General features: G+C 44.4%; 1 protein-coding gene across 1 annotated transcript in view; it reads left to right on the forward strand.

Annotated features, from left to right (window-relative positions):
* GUCY2F (guanylate cyclase 2F, retinal) overlaps nt 1–1,928 on the forward strand; it is a 69,229-nt gene extending 67,301 nt beyond the window's left edge. The window contains exon 20 of the mRNA XM_014519141.2: nt 1,672–1,928. Coding sequence (XP_014374627.2) covers nt 1,672–1,756 — 85 coding nt within the window. The 3' untranslated portion in view covers nt 1,757–1,928. The remainder of the gene's footprint in view (nt 1–1,671) is intronic.
* Nucleotides 1,929–19,661: the final 17,733 nt, after the last annotated feature.

Below are 19,661 nucleotides of genomic sequence, written 5' to 3' on the forward strand. Positions count from 1 at the left end.
CTGAGCAGAGGTGCCTTCATGTCGGGATGAACTGAAGCTAGAAAAGCAAGGGTCTCAGGCCAAATGCTGCCAGTGTTCAGCTCTGGGATTCTGGTCCAGGCTTTTATCAGGGCTCACTTTAGTGTTGGGAAGCAAATTCAATCGAGGGTTTTCTCTCCATTTCCGGAGGTGAAAGTCACCCATGGGCAGAAGGCCAGTACAGGGACTGGGCACTGCATAGTGGGGAATATCACCCCTTTGGCGTTGGTGGGGAGACCGTCAAGAGATTCTGGCTGTGGGAATTAATCCAGAAACTTCAGAACCCAAATACTTATATTCGCTTTCCCTTTCACCACCATCTTTTCCCCCTCCCTCCCCATCTGCCTTTCCCCTCTCTTATCCTACTCTATTTTCTCACCCTCTAAGTATGCCAATTCTCCCAGCCACACATCAAGAAGGGGACGCTATCTTTTTATGCCTTTTTTTTTTTTAATCCACCACCCAGCCACAGTCATCACACCACCAAAAACCCCCGGAAATCATAATTCCCTTTGGCCTAGTTTCTTTTGCGGTCGCTGAGGTTTCTAAGTCAGTCAGCAGCTGATTTGTGAGTGCTGGTGACGAGTGGCTTTAGCTGCCTGTTATGATGCTCGGTGAATGAGTTTTCAGAGAAATCCCCATGCTGGCTCCTAAATCGTAAATTATGGGGGTTTATGCGTTTGAAATTGTTCTGGCTTCAGTAAGCTGCTCCCTGGGGATTTGCCTTCAGCCCCCTGTTCAGTCACTTGTCCTGGGCTCACACGGTGCTCCCACCTCTCCCCCTTTTTGGAGAGGGAAGGGACACTACGGATGTGCTGGGCTTCATGTTAGTGCAAAGCACTTAGCAACCTTCTCTAAGTGTGCCATGCTCAGTGTTCTTGAACCACGGTTTCCTGTGCTATGCAATTGGGCCTCATGCCAGACAACACATGCAGTGGTTCGAGTATAAGGCAGGAAGTCTAAAATTCCCCATTCTCTTCCAGGCTCTGACACAGACTCACACCCTGGCCTTCAACCAGTCACTTATTTTTTACCCTCAACCCCCCACTATTATTATAGTGTTATTATGGAAATAACACTATAATAATATTATGGCGTTATTATTTCCACTATTATGGAAATAACACTATCATAATAAATCTGTGACCACCAACGGGCTGGCACCAGGCTCAGCTCTGTGGCCCCTTACTGGAGGCAGGCATATATGAAATTGGATCCTCCTGCCCCAAAAGGATGGGCCTCTAGGAACTAAGTCAAGGGCGAATCTCAGCTAGCTGGTAGCAGTATTGGCCTAGTGACACATTTAGCTAGTAGCAGTATGGGCTTAGGACACATGGGGGAATCATTTCAATATAAGCAATAGGAGCCCACTGTGACAACATCTGGGTTACAACAACTAATTCATGTCTGTGAAGTTCAGTGAATCCTTGGGTATCAAACGCTGTGTACGATACTGTTCAGTACAATAGTTTCTGTAGCCTCTCTGTTCCTGTGAATGATGTGCCAGCCTCCCCACTTTTCTGGTGTTTGCTCATGGCTTTGTTTCTGATGGCACCCGTTGCTGCTGAAGTTGGTTAGATCAACTGTCACGAAACAGGGCACGGTTTCCTGATGCGGACCGCTTGGATTCACCCCGCTTTCTCTATTTTACAGGCAAAACTGGCAAGAGATCCTGACCAAAGAAATCAAGATGGCGGTGAGGGACGCAAAGAAAAACACCATCAAACGCAAACTTTAACGAGAATGGAAGCAAAAAAAAAAAAAAGGAAAAGGAAGTGAGGGCTACGGAGGAGGAAACCGAACTTGGATGCAGAAAAGAACTATCCAGGCATGGGGTCACGGCACTGCAGTCAGCCGTGCCCGAGGATTGTGCTTCCCTCCACTTGCCACTTTTTTCCAGTCTAGTGGAAGTAGCCCATGAAATAACACAAGGAAATGAAACCGAGGAGGTAGGCAAACCTTGCCAGTCATTTCCAGTTGAATATCAGGAACCTACTCGAGGCTATATTTATATGGGTCCAACTCTGCCTTTCAGAAACAGTCCATATAATACATTCTATATATATCTTGTTACATCCAGCCTTTCTCCTTATAACTTGACCAAGTCCTAGTGCCAGTAGGAAGTTTTCCAATAAACGGAGACTTTTTTTTTTTTTCGGTGTTGGAAAATGTGGGTTTGATCAAAATCAGCACTTCCAGCAAGGAAAAAAAAAAAAATCTGGCAAGAAAACTTCTGATTTTTTTTTTTTCCAAAGAGATGCTCTGAGCAGAGTTGTTTGGTTTCTAAATGTCAGCTCAGACTGAAACACTCGGTTCCAAATTGACACTTCAACTGAGAATGTCATTTTAGAGCGGAAAGGCCAATTCAAAATGAAACATCTTGATTTGAATCAATATTTTGTTGTGAAATGTCAAACCGTTTCAGTTTGCTCAAAATATTTCACGTTGACATTTCCAAATCAAAATTTGCAGAACCATTTTGCTCTGCAGAAAAAAAAAAGAGAGACATTTTAACTTCCCATCCCAAAACCTGGACGGAAAAATGGATGGTGAAATATAAGAATTCCCTTTGGGGCAGAAATTGCATTTCCTAGCTAGCCCTGAGTAATAAGGATATCGTTTAATTTTCCCGTGTTGCAAAAATGAGACTGACAGCATGACCTATACTGCACACATTTAATTTATGCTTTAAATATCTCATTCTTCCCCTCAACATCTGTTCCCCTCGATGTATGGCCCCTGTTTCCATTGGGCAAAATTCACGTTATGCTTTAGGCCTATACACCACCCAGTCCCCACCCCATCACTCCCCAGTACATTTTTAATACAGGTCTTTGCCTTTTGCCATGCTAGGATTTTGTAGCTCCTATTCATCAAAATTCTGCAGGTTACTGTTCTCTCTCCCCATGGTGATGCCAATGAGGACAAAAGGAGGTGCAATAAATGACTGGGGCTACAACAAGCTCATGAAGAAACCCAGGGCTGGTCCTCCTCAATCCTAGCTTCAAATATAGACCATCCAGGCCAGCTTTTACCATTTGAATTATGAGCAAGAGTCCACCACAGTCACTCACTAAAACCTCCCTATGTATAGCCGGCTTCTCAAAAGCTAATGAGAATGAACGAGCAGAGCTAAACGATACAGGTAACAGATGCACTCAAAATGTAGACCTTATCAGGTGCAATATTTGGGGGAGATGCAATGGCTGGCATGTGCAAGGAGAAAGGAGGGACTCCTTTCTGGTCTTTGGGCAGGGGCTGTGTAATAGGTGTCAGCCAGGCCCTCTGGTTGGAGCCACTGGATATTACTGCAGTAATTAAAACATGGTCTTCCATCCACGCGAAAGCCAGCTCTTTTAACAAAAGGCTAAACAAGACGTAACTTCTGCAGACAGGATTTCAGTGAGCCATGGCCCTTGCGTTGGCCGTCTGTGCCGTGGAGAATCCCACCGCCTGGCCACAAAGGGGAACTGGAGGCGAAGCTCTGTGGAAAACACCTGACTTGCGCTGGCCTTTTCCCCTGCAATAGCCATCCCTCTGCTTTGGAATATTTCCAGCAAGAGAGGTAATCTGGATTAGTCTGGGGAGTGACAGTTTACCGTCAAGTGGCTTCCTCATGAATTCACCGCTTTCATTTCTTGTTCATTAAAAAAACGAGATTGCCGAGACGCTATTTGGTTATGTAACGCTGCCAGCCATCGCAGTCTGAACACCGCTCATGTGGTTAAAAACCCCATGCTGATCTCACTAAAACTCATGGCAAAACCACTGGGGATTTCAGAGGGAACAGGTGATCTTAAGCAGCTAACATGTTTATCCTGTAGGCTTATGCTGGCCTCACAGAGGCACAGAGGAGGAGGAGGAGGAGGAAAGGTCGGTAAATGATAGCAGTCTTCCTCCCAATGAAACCCCTCCCTCCAGAACGGAGATCCTATGTCGTGAAAGCGTGTTCTGGGCTATATCCTTCTCCTTGATCCCCATGGTCATGTACGGCATGAGAGAATAGCAGCTCTATCAGGGTGATCTTGCAAAGAGTCCCCATCTGCACATGGGAAGGGGTGTTAGATAGGGCACAAGTGAAGTTGTTTTGCCATCAGCACTCCTAGAAGAGCTCATGGGGGCTTGACTTCCTGCACACAGCCCCCCTCTGTCTCCTTCCCCTTATGACTCAACCAGAAAGTCTCTGCAATGCTTTAAATGGTCCCCGGGCAGCTCACTCTCAAAACCTACTCCACAGCAGGATCACCCTTATTCCACAGTAGGAAACTCCATGAATGTTAATGCTTTGCCCTGGCCAAGATGATAGGATTTCCCTCAGATCACAGGCACACATTGCACTGACGTCAATGTACACGTGGCACGAGGAAGAACTAAATAACTCCAAACCTGGATCCCAAGTTACATGAATTTTCCTCCCTCCTCCCACAGTACTACTGGTTGTAGAATATGCCACCATTTGAAGTGGTTTGGAAACCATAACTGTTTAATTTCATTGTCTAAAAAGGAATCTGACCTCCGTTGATCACTTGTAATCTCCAAATGGTCAGCAGAGGGGTTGTGTGTGGTATGTATAAGGGGTTTACCCAGAATTCCCTGGGAAACACAATTGCACCTGTATCTTTTCAGACACAGTGGGTGCGTCTACACATGCCTCCGACGGTGCAGTTGTTACTTGCGTTAGCAAGCACTAAATGACGACACAGTAACCGCCATTACTGCACAGTCCCGGCAGTGCATGGGTCATTTCCAACCCTACTGTATGGTAGTGTTGGCGTCACGGTTCATACCCGCTGGCACTACGTTGCTACACTAATGAGCTACGGCACTGTAGCATCTCCTGTAGACATGCCCTATATAGCTTCCTACAGATTTCGCAGCAGTTGAAGAAACACGAGTCAATGGAGACAAGGCCAGATTCTAGCTAAACTAAATGTAAAACGAAACCTTTATGTAGCGATAAAAAGGAAACCTCAAATATTATATTATGTATATATACTCTATGCAAGGATGTGTGCTTGCACATACACTTCTATTTTCAGTCATTCCATTTTTTTTTGACCAAAAAAGCCATTTTTAAAAATCTTTGGAAAACAGGCATACCAGCAAAAAAGAATGTATTTAGCCAACACCCCCTCCAACAAGTTTTCCCTGCAAAAAACAGTTTCAGTGGGACATTTTTGACTGGCCTCAATGTAGAACCTGCCAGCATTTTCTCTACTCTGTAGTTCACAGAAGAGATGCCGAATTTCATGCATTTGTTTTAAGAAAGTACAATTTTAAGCCTATGGTGGGGAGAAGATGTCCAGTCACTGAGGACTTTAGTGGCTCCAGGACCACCATTAATCTCTTTAAAGCCAGTGGAAGTTTTGCTCTTAATTTCAGTGGGAGCTACAGGTCCCATCAACCTCAGTGTGGGATCCTTGGTTATTAAGAGACAGAAATATGTATATTTTCCTGGCATTGTTTGGTCTAGGCAGATGTAGCATTTCTCATAAAGTCCTCTTTTATATGTGTCCTAAGTATCAGATTTTTTCTGTATTACTCTGCTTCCTACAAGCACACTCTGGATGGCCTTGTGAGTAAGATGCCGGCCAGGAACCCAGAAGCTGTAGCCCCAGTTCCCAGCTCTGCTACAGACTTCTTGCATGACCCTGGGCAAGCCATTCAGTTGACTCCTTATGTAGTGAAGCTCACTAGAGAAAAACCTATCAATAAGTAATATGCAACATGCCTGCAGATGGTGTAATGCAAATATCATAGGGCAACTTTTTAACGCAATCAGACCAAGATCAGTAGACAATGTAATTATGCACAATGTACAGGAAACATGTATAGTGTGAATATAGTTTATATTTTATACAGGATCTGCAATATTTTTAACACTGAATTTAAAAAAAAAAAGATGCCAATAAAGATTCTTGGTTACCTACCTATGCTCTCATTATTCAAGCCCTTCCTTTTAGTTCAGATTCCAAAATGAGTGAAAGTTCATCCAATTCATGTTGAATGAGACAGCCACAGAACCGGGCTTAAGTTCTGCATTGGCAAGATCCTTTTAAGCCTCAGGAGAATCCCACTTATTAATATGTCAAGATGATACACTACCTGCAAATCACACAGGAAGTCAGAACATTGGTCGAGTGGGCCCATCTTTTTGTCCACCCTGTCTCCTAAGAACGGTCATATGCATTTTGGGTCCTATGCAACCAACACTGCAGACCCAAATCATAGGTCATGTCCTTACTTAGGCCAAAACTGTTCCCTTGTAACATTCAAGCTGAGAGCAAGAGGGCTAGATAGCTATAGCTTTGATGAGAAGAGAGGGAGGACAAGTATAAGCAGCCTTGTTTCGCAACCCAAGAAAGCCAAAGATGTTCCTCTAGGTGTCTGGGACTGGAGCTAGGTGAATAAGGGGTAGAGCTAAGGTTAAGCTTGATTAGCACTCTAGGCTAACACCCAGGGGGAGCCTAGAGCTCTCCTTGGTACCAGTAGAGCCCCATTGCAGGGCCCCAGGAAGTGGGAGCAGTTTGCTGCCATTAGCAGCAAATCTGCTTTTGCTTCCCTGCATGTGTAGATGCCTGCCCAGGAGCATTTACTCATGAGTAGTTTACTCATGAGTAAACTGATCCCAAATCAAATGCATATGTAGACACACCCTGTCACTGTCAAATATTGAGGAATCTACATAAGAGGACAAGAGCACTACAGAGATCTGGACCGGAACTACAGGATGGTGTATATTAAGGGTATATGAAGCGGGCCCTATTCAATTTGGATTTGGCCCAAATCAGGGACAGTGATTTGATTCATTGATTCGGATCACTGTCCCTGATTCAATTCAGCCCGAACCCAAATCTGAAGATTTGATGCGGATTCAGAGAATCAGCAATTTGGACATAGACACAGCTTTGAACGTTTTTTCTACATACCTTGAGGTATCAGCACGGCTTGTAAACGCTGTGATGCTAGGGTGCATGGAGCGTCCCATAGGAGTGCAGGGGGGCCCTCCACATGCTCAGCGGCAAACCCAGAAGTGGACTGGAAGTATTTGGAGGGTTCTGATTTGATCGGAATCGATTCGGAGGTTCCAACTTGATTCGGAGAGATTAAAGGGTCCTCTGATTTGATTCAGATTTGGAAATTCAGCCACCGAATCGGGCTGAATCTCTGCCAAATTGAATCAGGGACCAAAGCTTCGCACAGCCCTAGTGTATATGGTATACCACTGGCTAGATTTCAACCGTGTTGACTCACTAGGTGTAATCCATATGCTAACATAATGCAGGTAAAGAGCCCTGGATTACAAAGCCATTTACACAAGTAAATACTTGGCTGTTGCCAACCAAGTATCTCCTGATTTAGGGTGGAGTTACACATTACACTTAGAACATACTAAGGACACTTAAAACTCAAGCATCCACATGTTAAAGCTCATTAACTTGTGCTAAATGCCCTCTGAGTGTCTCACAGTTGCATCACTTCAAGAGAGGGTTAACTCTCAGCTATGCTACCAAGCTCATCTCAGGCTAACTTCAGTCTGCTTCACTGAGCAGACTGAGCAGTTGGTGGTCCTCTAGCATCCCAAGAGGCATCGCTTCCAGCCCTGCTCCCTCCCCCAATTCATGTTAATTTTTGTAAGCATCATTGAAGGTTTTAAAGGACAATAATAAGGTGTTAGTTTTGCAAATGTTTATGGAGAGCTGCAATCAAGCATGAGGGACAGTTCAGAGGTAAACTTGACAGTGCCTGTCTGAAAATGCAACCAGAGGAAGGCGCAAGGTGACATCTTGAGCCAGGTGGAGGTGGAGATTGACATCTTAATGGCAATAGATAGAGTGGGATGATGCCAGGAAAGACTTTCATAATGAAGACCAGCATCTTATATTTGATGTGATAAAGGAAATGAAGTGAAGTGTAGGGAGGCAAAGACAAGAGACACATGGTATAAGTGATGTGTTAGGAAAATAATCACAACTGTATTAAGGCCAACGAGAAGGATGTTGCAGTAGCTGAGATACAAGAGGGCAAAAGTTGGGATGAGAGAGTTAGGGAATAACCTTAGTCCCTTTGTTCTTGTATTATGAGGACAATCCAACTGATTTAGACCCGTCATTATTTTTATTAACTTTTATCATGTCACTTCTTCATCTCTGTATAAACTAAACACTTCCAATCTGTCCAGGCTCTCTTCAGGTAGACCACATCCATGCTTTTGGAATTCTTTTCCTTCATCTCTAAAACATCTCCAGTTTGGCCATATCTTTTTGGAGATGAAGCAACTGAGCACAATATTTCAGGTACCGTTGATTTGCAAAGACCTGCTAATCTTGGTGGAATTATCCTTCAACCTGTTCTTCGTGCATCTTGCATGCCCACTGGTTTTGTTGCAGCTATGTGTTCAGCAAAGGTTTCTGCTGGGCTGTCTAAGATGATACCAGATCCCTGTGCCAAGTTTCTATGCCAATTTCAAATGATCAAAATTTGCATGAAACAGAATGACGTTTCCTTGCACAGGTCTAGCATTTATCAAAACAAGCAATTAAATCTACAAATGAAAGGTTTTCCACACGGCTTGAGGAGCTTGAGATCCAGCTTGAGATCCAGGTCTGGGCCTCTGTAGGTCACAGAGAGACATCTAGTGACTGAATACAAGTTTAATTCTCAGCAATCCCTCACAGTTGAGGATGACTGTCTTCCAAAATTGTCTTATCTGTGGATCTGAAGATGGCTGACGAGGCCAATCTGGGATTAACAGACTCTGTTGCAACTCGGGCACGTGTTTCTGTGTGGGGTGAGTGGCTTCAGATTCTTGATTCGGTCCATGACACTTTCTGCCACTCCTGCTTTTTCATCTCCTGTTGTCATTGTAAGGTTTCAGAGTAGACTCTTCCACCATTTGGGGAAGTCCTGGGTGATAGTCTCCCACAAGTTGATGTTGATATTGCAGTTTTTCAAGTTGGCCTTGAGGACATCCTTGAAGCACTTTCTCTGCCCTCCTCTACAGCATATGCCTTGACTGAGCTGGGAGAATAAAACTTATTTTGGGAGTCTAGAGTCCGACATCTGGATGACATGGCTGGCCTAGCAAAGTTAATGCTGGACGATCATTGCCTCCATTCTCATGTTGTTTGCTTGCGAGGGGACACTAAAGTTGGTGTGTCTATCTTCCCACTGAATTCAAAGGATCGACTGCAGGCAGCGTTGATGATACTCCTCTGATAACTTGAGGTGTCTCCTGTACATTGTCCACATCTCAGGTCCATACAGTAAGGCTGGGACAACTACTGCACAATAAGCTATGAGCTTGGTTTCGGATCTGATGTTGTGATCTTCAAACACTCATTTCCTCAAGCATCCAAAGGCTGCATTTGCACGTTTGAAGTGATGTTGGATTTCTTCATCCATGTCAGTCTTCTGTGAGAGATGGCTTCCAAGGTAGGGGAAATGTTCTCCAAAGTCTCACCATAAATCTGAATTACTGGAACTGGGGACTGCTCATTAAGAGCTTGTTGATGGAGCGCCTTAGTCTTCTGAATGTTAAATGTTAGTAAATATTATTACCTCCATACAAAGATGTTATGGATTATTAATTATTTATCTCGTGGTAGCCTCAGAGCCCAGAGCATGGAAGAAATCCTTTGTGCTAAGTGCTGTACAAACACAGAACAAAAAGATGGTCCAAATCCCAAAGAACGTACAACCTAACAACATACAATCATCTGGATCCCATCTTTGCTGTTGGGCTTTATCACTATAATGTACTGGATGAAAAACCTATGGATCTGAGCCTCTGAACTGTAAAGGGAATTCAAATTTGGCTGTAAACACGAGTTTTATGATTTAGACTCAACTGTTGTAGGAAAGGATCACAGAACAAATCCTTTCTTGCCAATCTTTTAGAGTCACTTCTGAAATCTTGGCACAGTCTCAACAATCTGTGTAAGAAATAAGGCTTTTGTTTAACATACATGTGTGGGCTCACTTCAAAGCTAAAACTATCACTTCATATCTCCAAATACCATCATCAGAAAGAAAACACTGGCAGGGAAAAATCACTAGTGAGTATCTAAATAGGGTACTAGAGCCTAATGATGGTGAGGGGACTTCATGGATGACTTATGCAACTGCACCTGACATAACTTCAAAATAGCCTAGAAGAGTAGCCAGTAGACCCAGCTTCCATGGGGTTGAAATCACTTCAATGCCCACCGCAAGTGTCAGCGCTGGCAATGGGTCTCCAGGATTAAGGGCCTATCAGGGAAGAAGGTTGCCGGATAAGACTACAAACCAGAGTTGAAGAGGGCAAGTAGAGTCCAGGGACCAAGCCAGAAATCAGGAGATGGGGCAGTGAGCAAAGTCTGAGTGATCTGAGTCAGGATACCAGGAAATCAGAAATCAGGCAGAATTGCAAGAGGCAAAAGTGTCAGGATAGGACTATTGCCCAGATACTTTCTGTTCCTCTCTGTGGGATAGTATAGGGGAAGTGTAAGGTCATATGACAGAAGCAAGCCATTCAGGTGCTAGGCAGAAGAAGGAAACTCATTCAGGTGTTAGGCAATAGATGGAAACCTTTGGGAAAAGCAGCAGGGTGGTGGGTTGGGCTTGATGGCCATGTTGTTAAGGGCAAGGCCCTAGGTTCAAGGCTGTCGACCTGACAGCAAAGAGGTCTGTGGAGGGACCTCCACTTTGGCTATGGTGTTTCTGTGATCCCTTCTGCAACCCTTCACTTCTCCAACTGCCTCCCAGTCCTTTCCCCTAGCTGCTGTCTGTAGGGCAAGGCCATAAGTAATGCCTGGAGTGTTTGTGGATAGTTAGGGACGTAGAGTGGCATTTGAAAGGGCATCTGCCATTTCAAACTGGGGCATGAGTACAGTGGCATTTGTGATACACCCAAACCAGAGCTATGGCAAAGGAGAAACTTCCCGAAAGAGCTGAAGTTACTATCACCAAGGAATTCTCACTCAGTACAAGGTGGTTTCTACACCACAAAACATGGCACGTACACGTGAGCAGTATATATGCTAATGTCCTGGTCTCTCCCCAAGGCTTTCATCTTGACCTTCAAGTCTGGTAACATTGCCTAAACCTGCCTTGCTAGAAGGACACTGGAAATGAAGATACATAGAGAGAAACCAAGTGATGAACAAACCCAGATAATAACCGCACTAATTCGCTGTTTTATCCAACAACAATTTAACATCAACTGTAGAAACAGATATAGGAAAAGAGACTGAAACCCTGGTCTACCATCCAGGACTCAAACAACCTAAGCAAGTTCTCTAAACCATGGGATATTACCACCAATGGAAGCACTGCCAAGTTCAGCACCAATGAATTGATGTACATGGTCTTTTCCTGTTGGGCATTTAGGACTTCTGCAGAATTTATCAGCTTTCCAAGACTCTATATTGCATGTATAGAGCACGTGTATGTGTGAATGTGTATGTGTAATCCAAACTGTATATATGTAGCATATATATAGTTTATATAGAGTTCTTAGATTACATACAATTATATATAGCTTAAATGTTTATATATATATATATATATTTCTACACACACACACACACACTTAAACAATACATAGTTTAAAACTACACACACACACACATATATGTATATATATACATATATGTGTATGTGTGTTTGTGTGTAGTTTTAAACTATATATATGTGTGTGTGTGTGTATGTATATATGTAGATTGAATTATGCACCTGAGAAGACATGTCACATTTCTTAACTAAATGCAAACCGTTGTAATTCCCCAAGGTGTCTGGATGGGAGAAGACTAAAAAAAAAAATCATAGACTCATAGAAAATGAGGGTTGGAAGGGACCACAAGAGGTCATCTAATCCAACCCTCTGCTCCAAGCAGGGCCATCTCCAACTAGATCATCCCAGCAAAGGCTTTCTCTAGCTGGGTTTTGAAACCGTCCAAGGATGGAGCTTCCACCACCTCTCTGGGTAACCCGTTCCAGTGCTTTACTACCCTCCTCATGAGAAAATTCTTCCTAATATCTAACCTGAACTTCCCTTGCTGCAACTACAGCAGCTCTGTTATAATTAAAGGTCAGGTTTTTGCAGGTACAAATGCCATTTACAGTCAAATCATTATTTTCATAAGCACTTTAGTTGGTGAAGGTTACACCAGCCCAGAGCATTTGAGTCAATCAATGGAATCTTTTTTTTCCCCTATTATGCAGAGGCTAGAGAGCAGGGCAAAGTCATTGGTTGCACTGAGAAATGCAGCTGTGCCTATCACTGCTGCTGATCTCTCTACCCTTTTCAAATGAGAGCAAAAAAAGCTGCGAGAAGTGGAAATTTGTTGTTGATTATTTGCCTAGCTTGAAATAAATACCACGTCTGACCTATGGGACAGGAATCTTCTGAGCAAGCACGTACATTTAGTTTCTAGACAGGGGAAAGATTTCTCTCTGCACTATCTTTGCCGCCCAGACTGTAGAAGTGCAGGGGAAACCACAATGTTGCCGCTTAGTTTAGTTTTAAATTGTTTCTTTGACGTTCGTTGTTATTTGCCATAAGATCCAGGCTCCAAAAACAGATTTACTGCTTATTGATCTGTTGACTTTATGGAGCATATACCACAAGTGGGTCTTCCCAAGATTTTAGTGCATGGATAATAAAGATTAACAGACACTTGAAGAATTCTGGCTTGCTCCAAAATGCACGTCCATTATTTTAATTCGTAACTATTGTGAATGGAGCCGCAACACCATCCCTTTGAAATAGTGCAAGCATGAAAAGCTGATAAAATTATAACCAGGAAAACAGACATTTGGTACATCAACATGACAGCCCTTTCTATGATGTGTAATGATACTACGGTATCTCTAAGTAATCTGTATCCATCTACCACTAGAGGGCAGGAATGATATGTGTAAATCAACCCTATCCAATGTATTTATTCCCAAGTTTCCTTTGGCTTCCTAAGAGGTTGGGAATCACATGCAGCTGCCAAACTGGTATTGTTTAGGTTTCACTTGAGTATCCACAATGACTTTCTCATCCCAATTCTTGAGCCTTTTGCTAACCTCCCATGCTGCAATAGAGAACTGGCCGTTTTATTTTATTTAGGAATTCTTCACATTTTTTGTGGATGAAATAAACTCAGTTTAAAGCTCCAGGTCAGACTGTATCTAAAGAGGGAATAATCCATGTGAACTGAGAGAGATGTGCTTAAAAAGCCTTCAGTTCTTAGCCTGTTTTGATAGCGTGGATGGGAAAAGTCACTGCCCAAGGGCCAATTTTCAGCTGCAGTAACTCAGTGTAATTGCACCAAGGTCAGTAGATATGAAGATGATGTGGCCACATGTGTATGGATAGGAATTCATCCAACATGAAATGCCTTCTCAGATTTAAGCTAGATCATACTTAGGCCTCACATTCAAAGTTATTAAGGAAAAGTGATGACAAAAAGGTTCTTGCAACACTTACACGTGGGAACACTACCATTGCAGTCAGGTAGATCTGAGCGGAGATGCCCCATTTAATTAGGCTTTGCAAGTTAAGCCCTAGGTCATCTTGCACTACACCTTTTGAGGAAGACAAATTCAGGAATACTGACACCAAAATATAGATTCCAAAAGTTAAATGCTCCCACTTACAGAAGGGATGTACCCTATGTGTCATCCTGGCGAGAAGGGGCAGCGGTGTCCCACAGGAGTCAGTGCTCGGTCCAGTACTTTTCAACATCTTTATTAACGATTTGGATGTGGGGGTGAAGAGCTCGCTGACCAAGTTTGTGGACAACCCCAAGTTATGGGGAAGTGCAGTCACACTTGAAGATAGGCTGCAGTTACAGGCAGACCTAGACAGGCTGGCAAGTTGGACGGATCAGGACCTGATGAAGTTCAACTTTGAGAAATGTGACGTGCTCCACCTCGGGACGAGCAACCCCCAACACACCTGCAGGCTTGGTGGCACCAAACTGACCAGCACCACAAATGAAAGGGACCTAGGGGTCATAACAGACCATAGTATGACCGTGAGCCAGCAAAGCGATGCTGTAGCCAGTAGGGCAAATAATACTGTGGCATGCGTCGATCCAAAACCAAGGAGGTGATTCTTCTGCTCTACACAGCACTGGAGGACTGCGTCCAGTTCTGGGCACCGCACTTTAACAAAGATGTGGACAAGCTTGAGAGAGTCCAGAGAAGAGCCACATGTATGATCAGTCTTACACGGCAAGACATGCAAGGAAAGGCCGAGGGATCTGGGATCTTCAGCCTGAGGACAAGAAGGCTGAGAGGGGACTTGGTAGCAGCTGACCACTACACTAGGAGAGTACATCAAGGGCTCAGTGAGCAACTGTTCACTGGGCACACAAGGGGAAAGCCAGGAGTAATGGCCACAAACTCCTGGAAGATCAATTCAGGCTCAACATTAGGAAAAACTTATTCACAGTCAGGGTGTCCAGACTGTGGAATAAGCTCCCTCCAGTGGTGGTGCAGTCACCTGTCATGGACATCTTCAAGTGAAGACTGGACAGGCACCTTGCTGGGGTCAGTTGACTAGGTTGTCTTTCCTGCTTGGTGCAGGGGGGCTGGACCTGGTGATTTTCCAAGGTCCCTTCCAGCCCCTGACAATCTATGAATCTCTGTGACTCACAAAACCAATCAAAACTCACCTACCACCTCTGGGTGTATTTTCCTGGCATTGGTGACGAGCTCAAAAGACTCAACTTTGCTGGCTCCTCACCACTTTGTGGCCATGTGCTTCATAAGATCAGGCCTCAAGAGCCAGAGCCATTGCCATTTGCTAGCAAAGACCATTATGCTCATGCAGAGCCTATGTGGACTGGGACTGCCCCAGTTCTGTGTCTATATGGGGTGTAGCAAAATGGGTTACAATCCTTGACTGACATCACAGCCTCAAAGGCAGTAGTTGTGTAACAGAGTGACTGTGCAGATGAGTGTGGCACATCCACAGATAGGCCCTCAAGGAAGTGGTTTGTCCCAGACGTGAAGAAACCGTTATAAGAGGAAGCGACTCGGAAAGGAAGTTCAGGGTATATGTGCATTTCCCAGCTGGGATAGATACTGAAACTATTTTGCATCAACAAGCAAGGAGTGGCTTCTGTCCCCCCACCCAGTAATAAAGACGTGATGTCCCACTGTCTGCTGAACTTGTATCTGCCTCGTCATCATTATAGGATCTGCTGCATCATGCTAACTCATAGGTGAAGGAAGCCATGGCAATCACAAAACAGTTGTCATCAACCCGCCGATGGTAAAAACAACAGTATCATCTGTTTGACACAACTTCTGCTTCTTGCTGGTCAAGGGGCTGGGTCCTTACCCTATAGATACACTGATCTCTCCTTTCACGACTCCATGAACTTGAGATTAAACCGAGGAATGCAAATCAAGACGTTCCAGGGGGTTGTACCCATGCCAGCCAAGTCCCGTCTACAGGATGACCCTCCAAGTCCTGGACCAGATCATCAAAGTTTGTCCCTGGGTCTGGCCCACTGCCTCTCAGAGACCATTTCTCTCCCTACACCGAGATTTATCTAAGCAAACCGGGACAGCCAGTAGGAACAAAGAGCTTAGGAATCATCAAATATTTGCTTTTTCTTTCCTCAACCCCAAACTGGATTTTCAGTTGAGTGAACAAGATTCACAAAAACCAGGAAACGTCTGACTTTTGTTGAACAAGCTACGTCCCCAAAGTGAACAGTTTCACCTTTTGGGCTGGAAACCAAACCATTTCAGATGGTCTTCCATGGGCAGAGCTAGGATTTTGAAAAGGGGAGGGGGTGGCGCAGATGGTGCGGCACATCATCATGTATAACACAACAAATATTGTCTCCAGTTAAAGAGAAACTAGAAGCTTTACTAATACACTGCAGGACCTAGCATGACATTATTGAGTTTAAGATGAAAACCAAAACAAATAAAAGTTTTTTTGCAATGTGCACTCATTTCTTAGATTACATACTAAGTTTAAAAAATATAGGCTAGGTAAAAAAATAGTGAAAAGATACGGTTTCATTAGTCTTGTAGTCATTATAGGGTACAATTATTATTGTACCTCTCGTTCATTTTCATAAGCAAAATCTAGTCTTCTTGCGCATCTTAACAGTGCCATCATACTTCAAGCATTTCCATACCTGAATTAATATTACCACACTTGAGTTAAGGTTTGAACTAGAGCTAAAAACAGTTTGCAGCACTGTGAAATAGAAGAATGACTTTACTAGAAATAGTTAGCAGAAGAAAGGATAGCTCGAAGAGTGGAACATCGAGACCATTAAAAAGGATAGAAGGTCATTAATACTTGTGAAGTAATACCAGGAATCAGATAAATGATAATGAGTCATGAAGTCAATTGAGTGCCTCTGCGCTGCCTGAATAGAAATGTCACTGCTTCTCCCAGATGGTTGGCTTTAACATCTGGGAGAAGCAGGAATCAAAGAGGGGTGCAACTGTACCCCCTTGGATCCACCACCCCTGTCGTCTTCCTCATGCTGAGACCCTACCTTGCATCACAGGTATTCCCATGGGCATCATGGGAAATGCAGTCCACCTGAACAGGTTGACCCATAGAGGATAACAGGGGGAAAAGGGACCCAAACTACAGCTCCAATGAGGTATTGCAATGGTATTTCCAAGTCAGTCTTTTCCCAGGGTTTGGGCCAAAAAACACTTGGCACTCTGTCTCTCAGAAAAGTCAGAACTGCAGGATGGAGGGAGAGAGCACACCCAACAGGTGGTCCACAGCTGCGAAACTCCTTTCACAAGAGATCAGACTGACCATCAGCCCTTAGGCCTTTGGGATAAAATGTGAGTCATGCTTTCACTGCAGTCTTCCCACACTAATGTTTTCTTCCCAGTGCAGTAACAAACAGCAGGAGAAAGGAGGCTAAGGTGGAGCAAGGAATGACACATGCACCCAAAGAAAAGGGAGATCTCAGTGTCAGAGGAATTTAGACTTTCAGATACATTAGGCAATAAGCACAGGCACAAAATAATGGAGTCAAGTGTCAATGCACAGGTCCAGGGCGCAGGTAAATGAACAAACTACTGTCATTCAGAAGAGGATAGGGACCTATCCACATCAGCCACTCAGTGCTAAGTGTCCATGTGCCTCCTCTTACTCCACAATCAGAGGAAGGACAGATCACAGCGCTATAACCCAGTTTTGTGTATTTTAATTCACTTGCATGTTATTTTGCTCATTTATGCACACATAAACCTATAGGGAGATAGACAGTAGGCTAAGCAATAGCTCATTGTAGACGTGCTTAGGGCTGTCCAACTGGCAGCCCATGAGGGACCAGTATATAGGCCACAGGTTGTAACTGGACTGTAAGTGGTTAACAAGGGGCCTGCAGACCACAACAGCCACCTCTCCTGCAGCTGCATATGGGGGAAGGAACCAGGGCTCCCCGTGTTGCCTGGGCTACATACCACTGCTGGGGGGCTACGTACCACTGGTGCAGCCCACGTGGCAGGGGGGATCCCAGAGGGACTGTCCTCATGGCATACAGCTTGCAAGTTGTATGGTCCCCAGACCCGCTGGAGTTGGACAGCCCAGGATTAATTTGGAGACCTAATTTTTTATAAGCAACAGCTCGCTTCATCAAAAGTATGCTTATGCCTCTCTGAATTAGTTTATTCTGCCCTGCCTTCTGCTGGACTTCAGACTAACGCGGCTAACTTCTCTCTGCAGGTAGCTAGATAGTTAGCAGCACTCCACTTCTCTCTCTCTCCCAGCCTCTAAAAGAAGGTAAATAGGAGAATCGATAGGCGAAAGAATCAGTCCTTAACATTTTGAAACCAATGGCTGATGTAAAGGGAGAAATATGAATCAAAGCCCTAGAAAGGAGCTCACAGAGCAAAGTGCTCACCAGCTTGTTTGCTGTGACAGAGTAATTTGCTATTTCAGTAGAAGGCACAGATACGAGAAATCATTGCAATAAAAAACTACATCAGTCTTGCCTGGCTTGTAGTTTAATGACAAACCTGAAACTCTGGACATGTTCATCACAAGGATCACACTTTTCTAAGCCTTTTGAGCAAGTTTGGGCTGTTTCGAGTCAACTTTTATCATAGTCCCTGCCTCTAGATCACAACCAGACTAACATAACTTTCCCTAAACCATCTATGGTGCACCCCCACAAGCCAGTCAACTCTAGTGGGACTGCCTCTCCTAGCTCCTGACATTTATTCCTTACAAACCTAAAGCTCTGGCTGAAGTCTGCTGTCATTTAAGACCTAAAAGGAATTAAGAATTGGGCTTTCCACGTTTTATGGAGGTTGGGTGTTTTTTAAATATGTTTTGAGCAAAATTTTGCTTTAAAAATTAGGAGGGCAACTTCCATTTAACCCTTCATGTCACAGTAATTGAAGCACGGCTCTGGCTTCCTCCCCACAGCTTCCTAGTCAAACCTTTTATTGACCTTTACTTCAAGGTCCTCCATAAATTTGAACAGGAACTGTACTCTTACTGGGGTCAGAGTAAGAGTACAGTTTAAATCATCAGAAGTTGCACATAAACTAGTGCTAGGGACAAAAGTTGCACATAAACCAGTTTAAATGATCAGAAGCTGGTTTCAACCTGTAACAGAACAGAAGTCCAGTGGATATAAATCACTTTCAAAATGGCTGAAACTGGTTTAAAATAAACCTGGTCAAATGTAGTATCAGACTTAACTGATTTGGGTCAAACCGCTTTATAAAACTTCTGTCCCAGACCCCTGCCTGGTTCAAGTTAAATCACAGTCCCCCAGTATCCCAGCATGTTTTGCAGCCCTGGGCTGGGCTGTGCTGTCTGCTCCAGCAGGGAAGGGTTGTAGGGGAGGGGAGGCAGGGACCGCCCCCCCCAGGTAAACTCCAGCTGGGGTCTCGGGCCAGGGAGGGGGGTTAAACTTCCCTTCCCCTGAGGACAGAGCTGCCCTGCCCTGCTAAAAACTCACTGCTGGCTGCAGCTGTGGACTACAAATCCCAGAGGCACCTGGAAGCAGGAAGAGGACATGATGAGCAACCCGGCAGAGTCCTGCTGTTGTGATTCTGGACTGCAAATCCCAGAGACCTCGGGAGCTGCAGGAATAGGAAGAAAACACACAGCGCATGCTGGCTATATGCCAGAGAGCCATGCTGTGGCACCCCCTGGCCTCTGGCCTGAGCCACTGCAGGTGTGTGGCTGAATTTCCTGAATCAAATGTTTGTCCAATTATTTCTCAGTTTAATCTCTGCAGCTTAGACTAACCTGTAAAGACAGAATCGATTCATCCTCAGGCTTTTTGATTATCTGTACTTAGTCACTGTGTTACCTCATGTCCCAACTGCTTCCTCAGTGACACCAGCCTAAATGACTATTTGTCAGATTCCCCACTGTCACAACCCAGTGATTTTTGGTGCCTCGGCACTACGGAATTTCCTGGCCACATGAGAGCTCCTTTGCACGGCAGAGTGTTCTGCTGCAATTAAGAGCCTGCGCGCAGGAGAGTTCCCGCCAATTTGCAGTTTCCTTTGCAGGATGCATTTCTTCTTTGCAGCACAGAAATGCACGGTGCAAAGAGTTCCCGCTATTCGGATGCAAATTTGTGCCCCGCTATTGGCCAGTGCTAAATTATTCACACGTGGCGGCTAGTAATTGGCTCGCTGGCTGTTTAAAA

The sequence above is a fragment of the Alligator sinensis genome, unplaced genomic scaffold (genome assembly GCF_000455745.1).
Source record: "Alligator sinensis unplaced genomic scaffold, ASM45574v1 scaffold1008_1, whole genome shotgun sequence".
NCBI classification, from domain to species: Eukaryota; Metazoa; Chordata; order Crocodylia; family Alligatoridae; genus Alligator; species Alligator sinensis.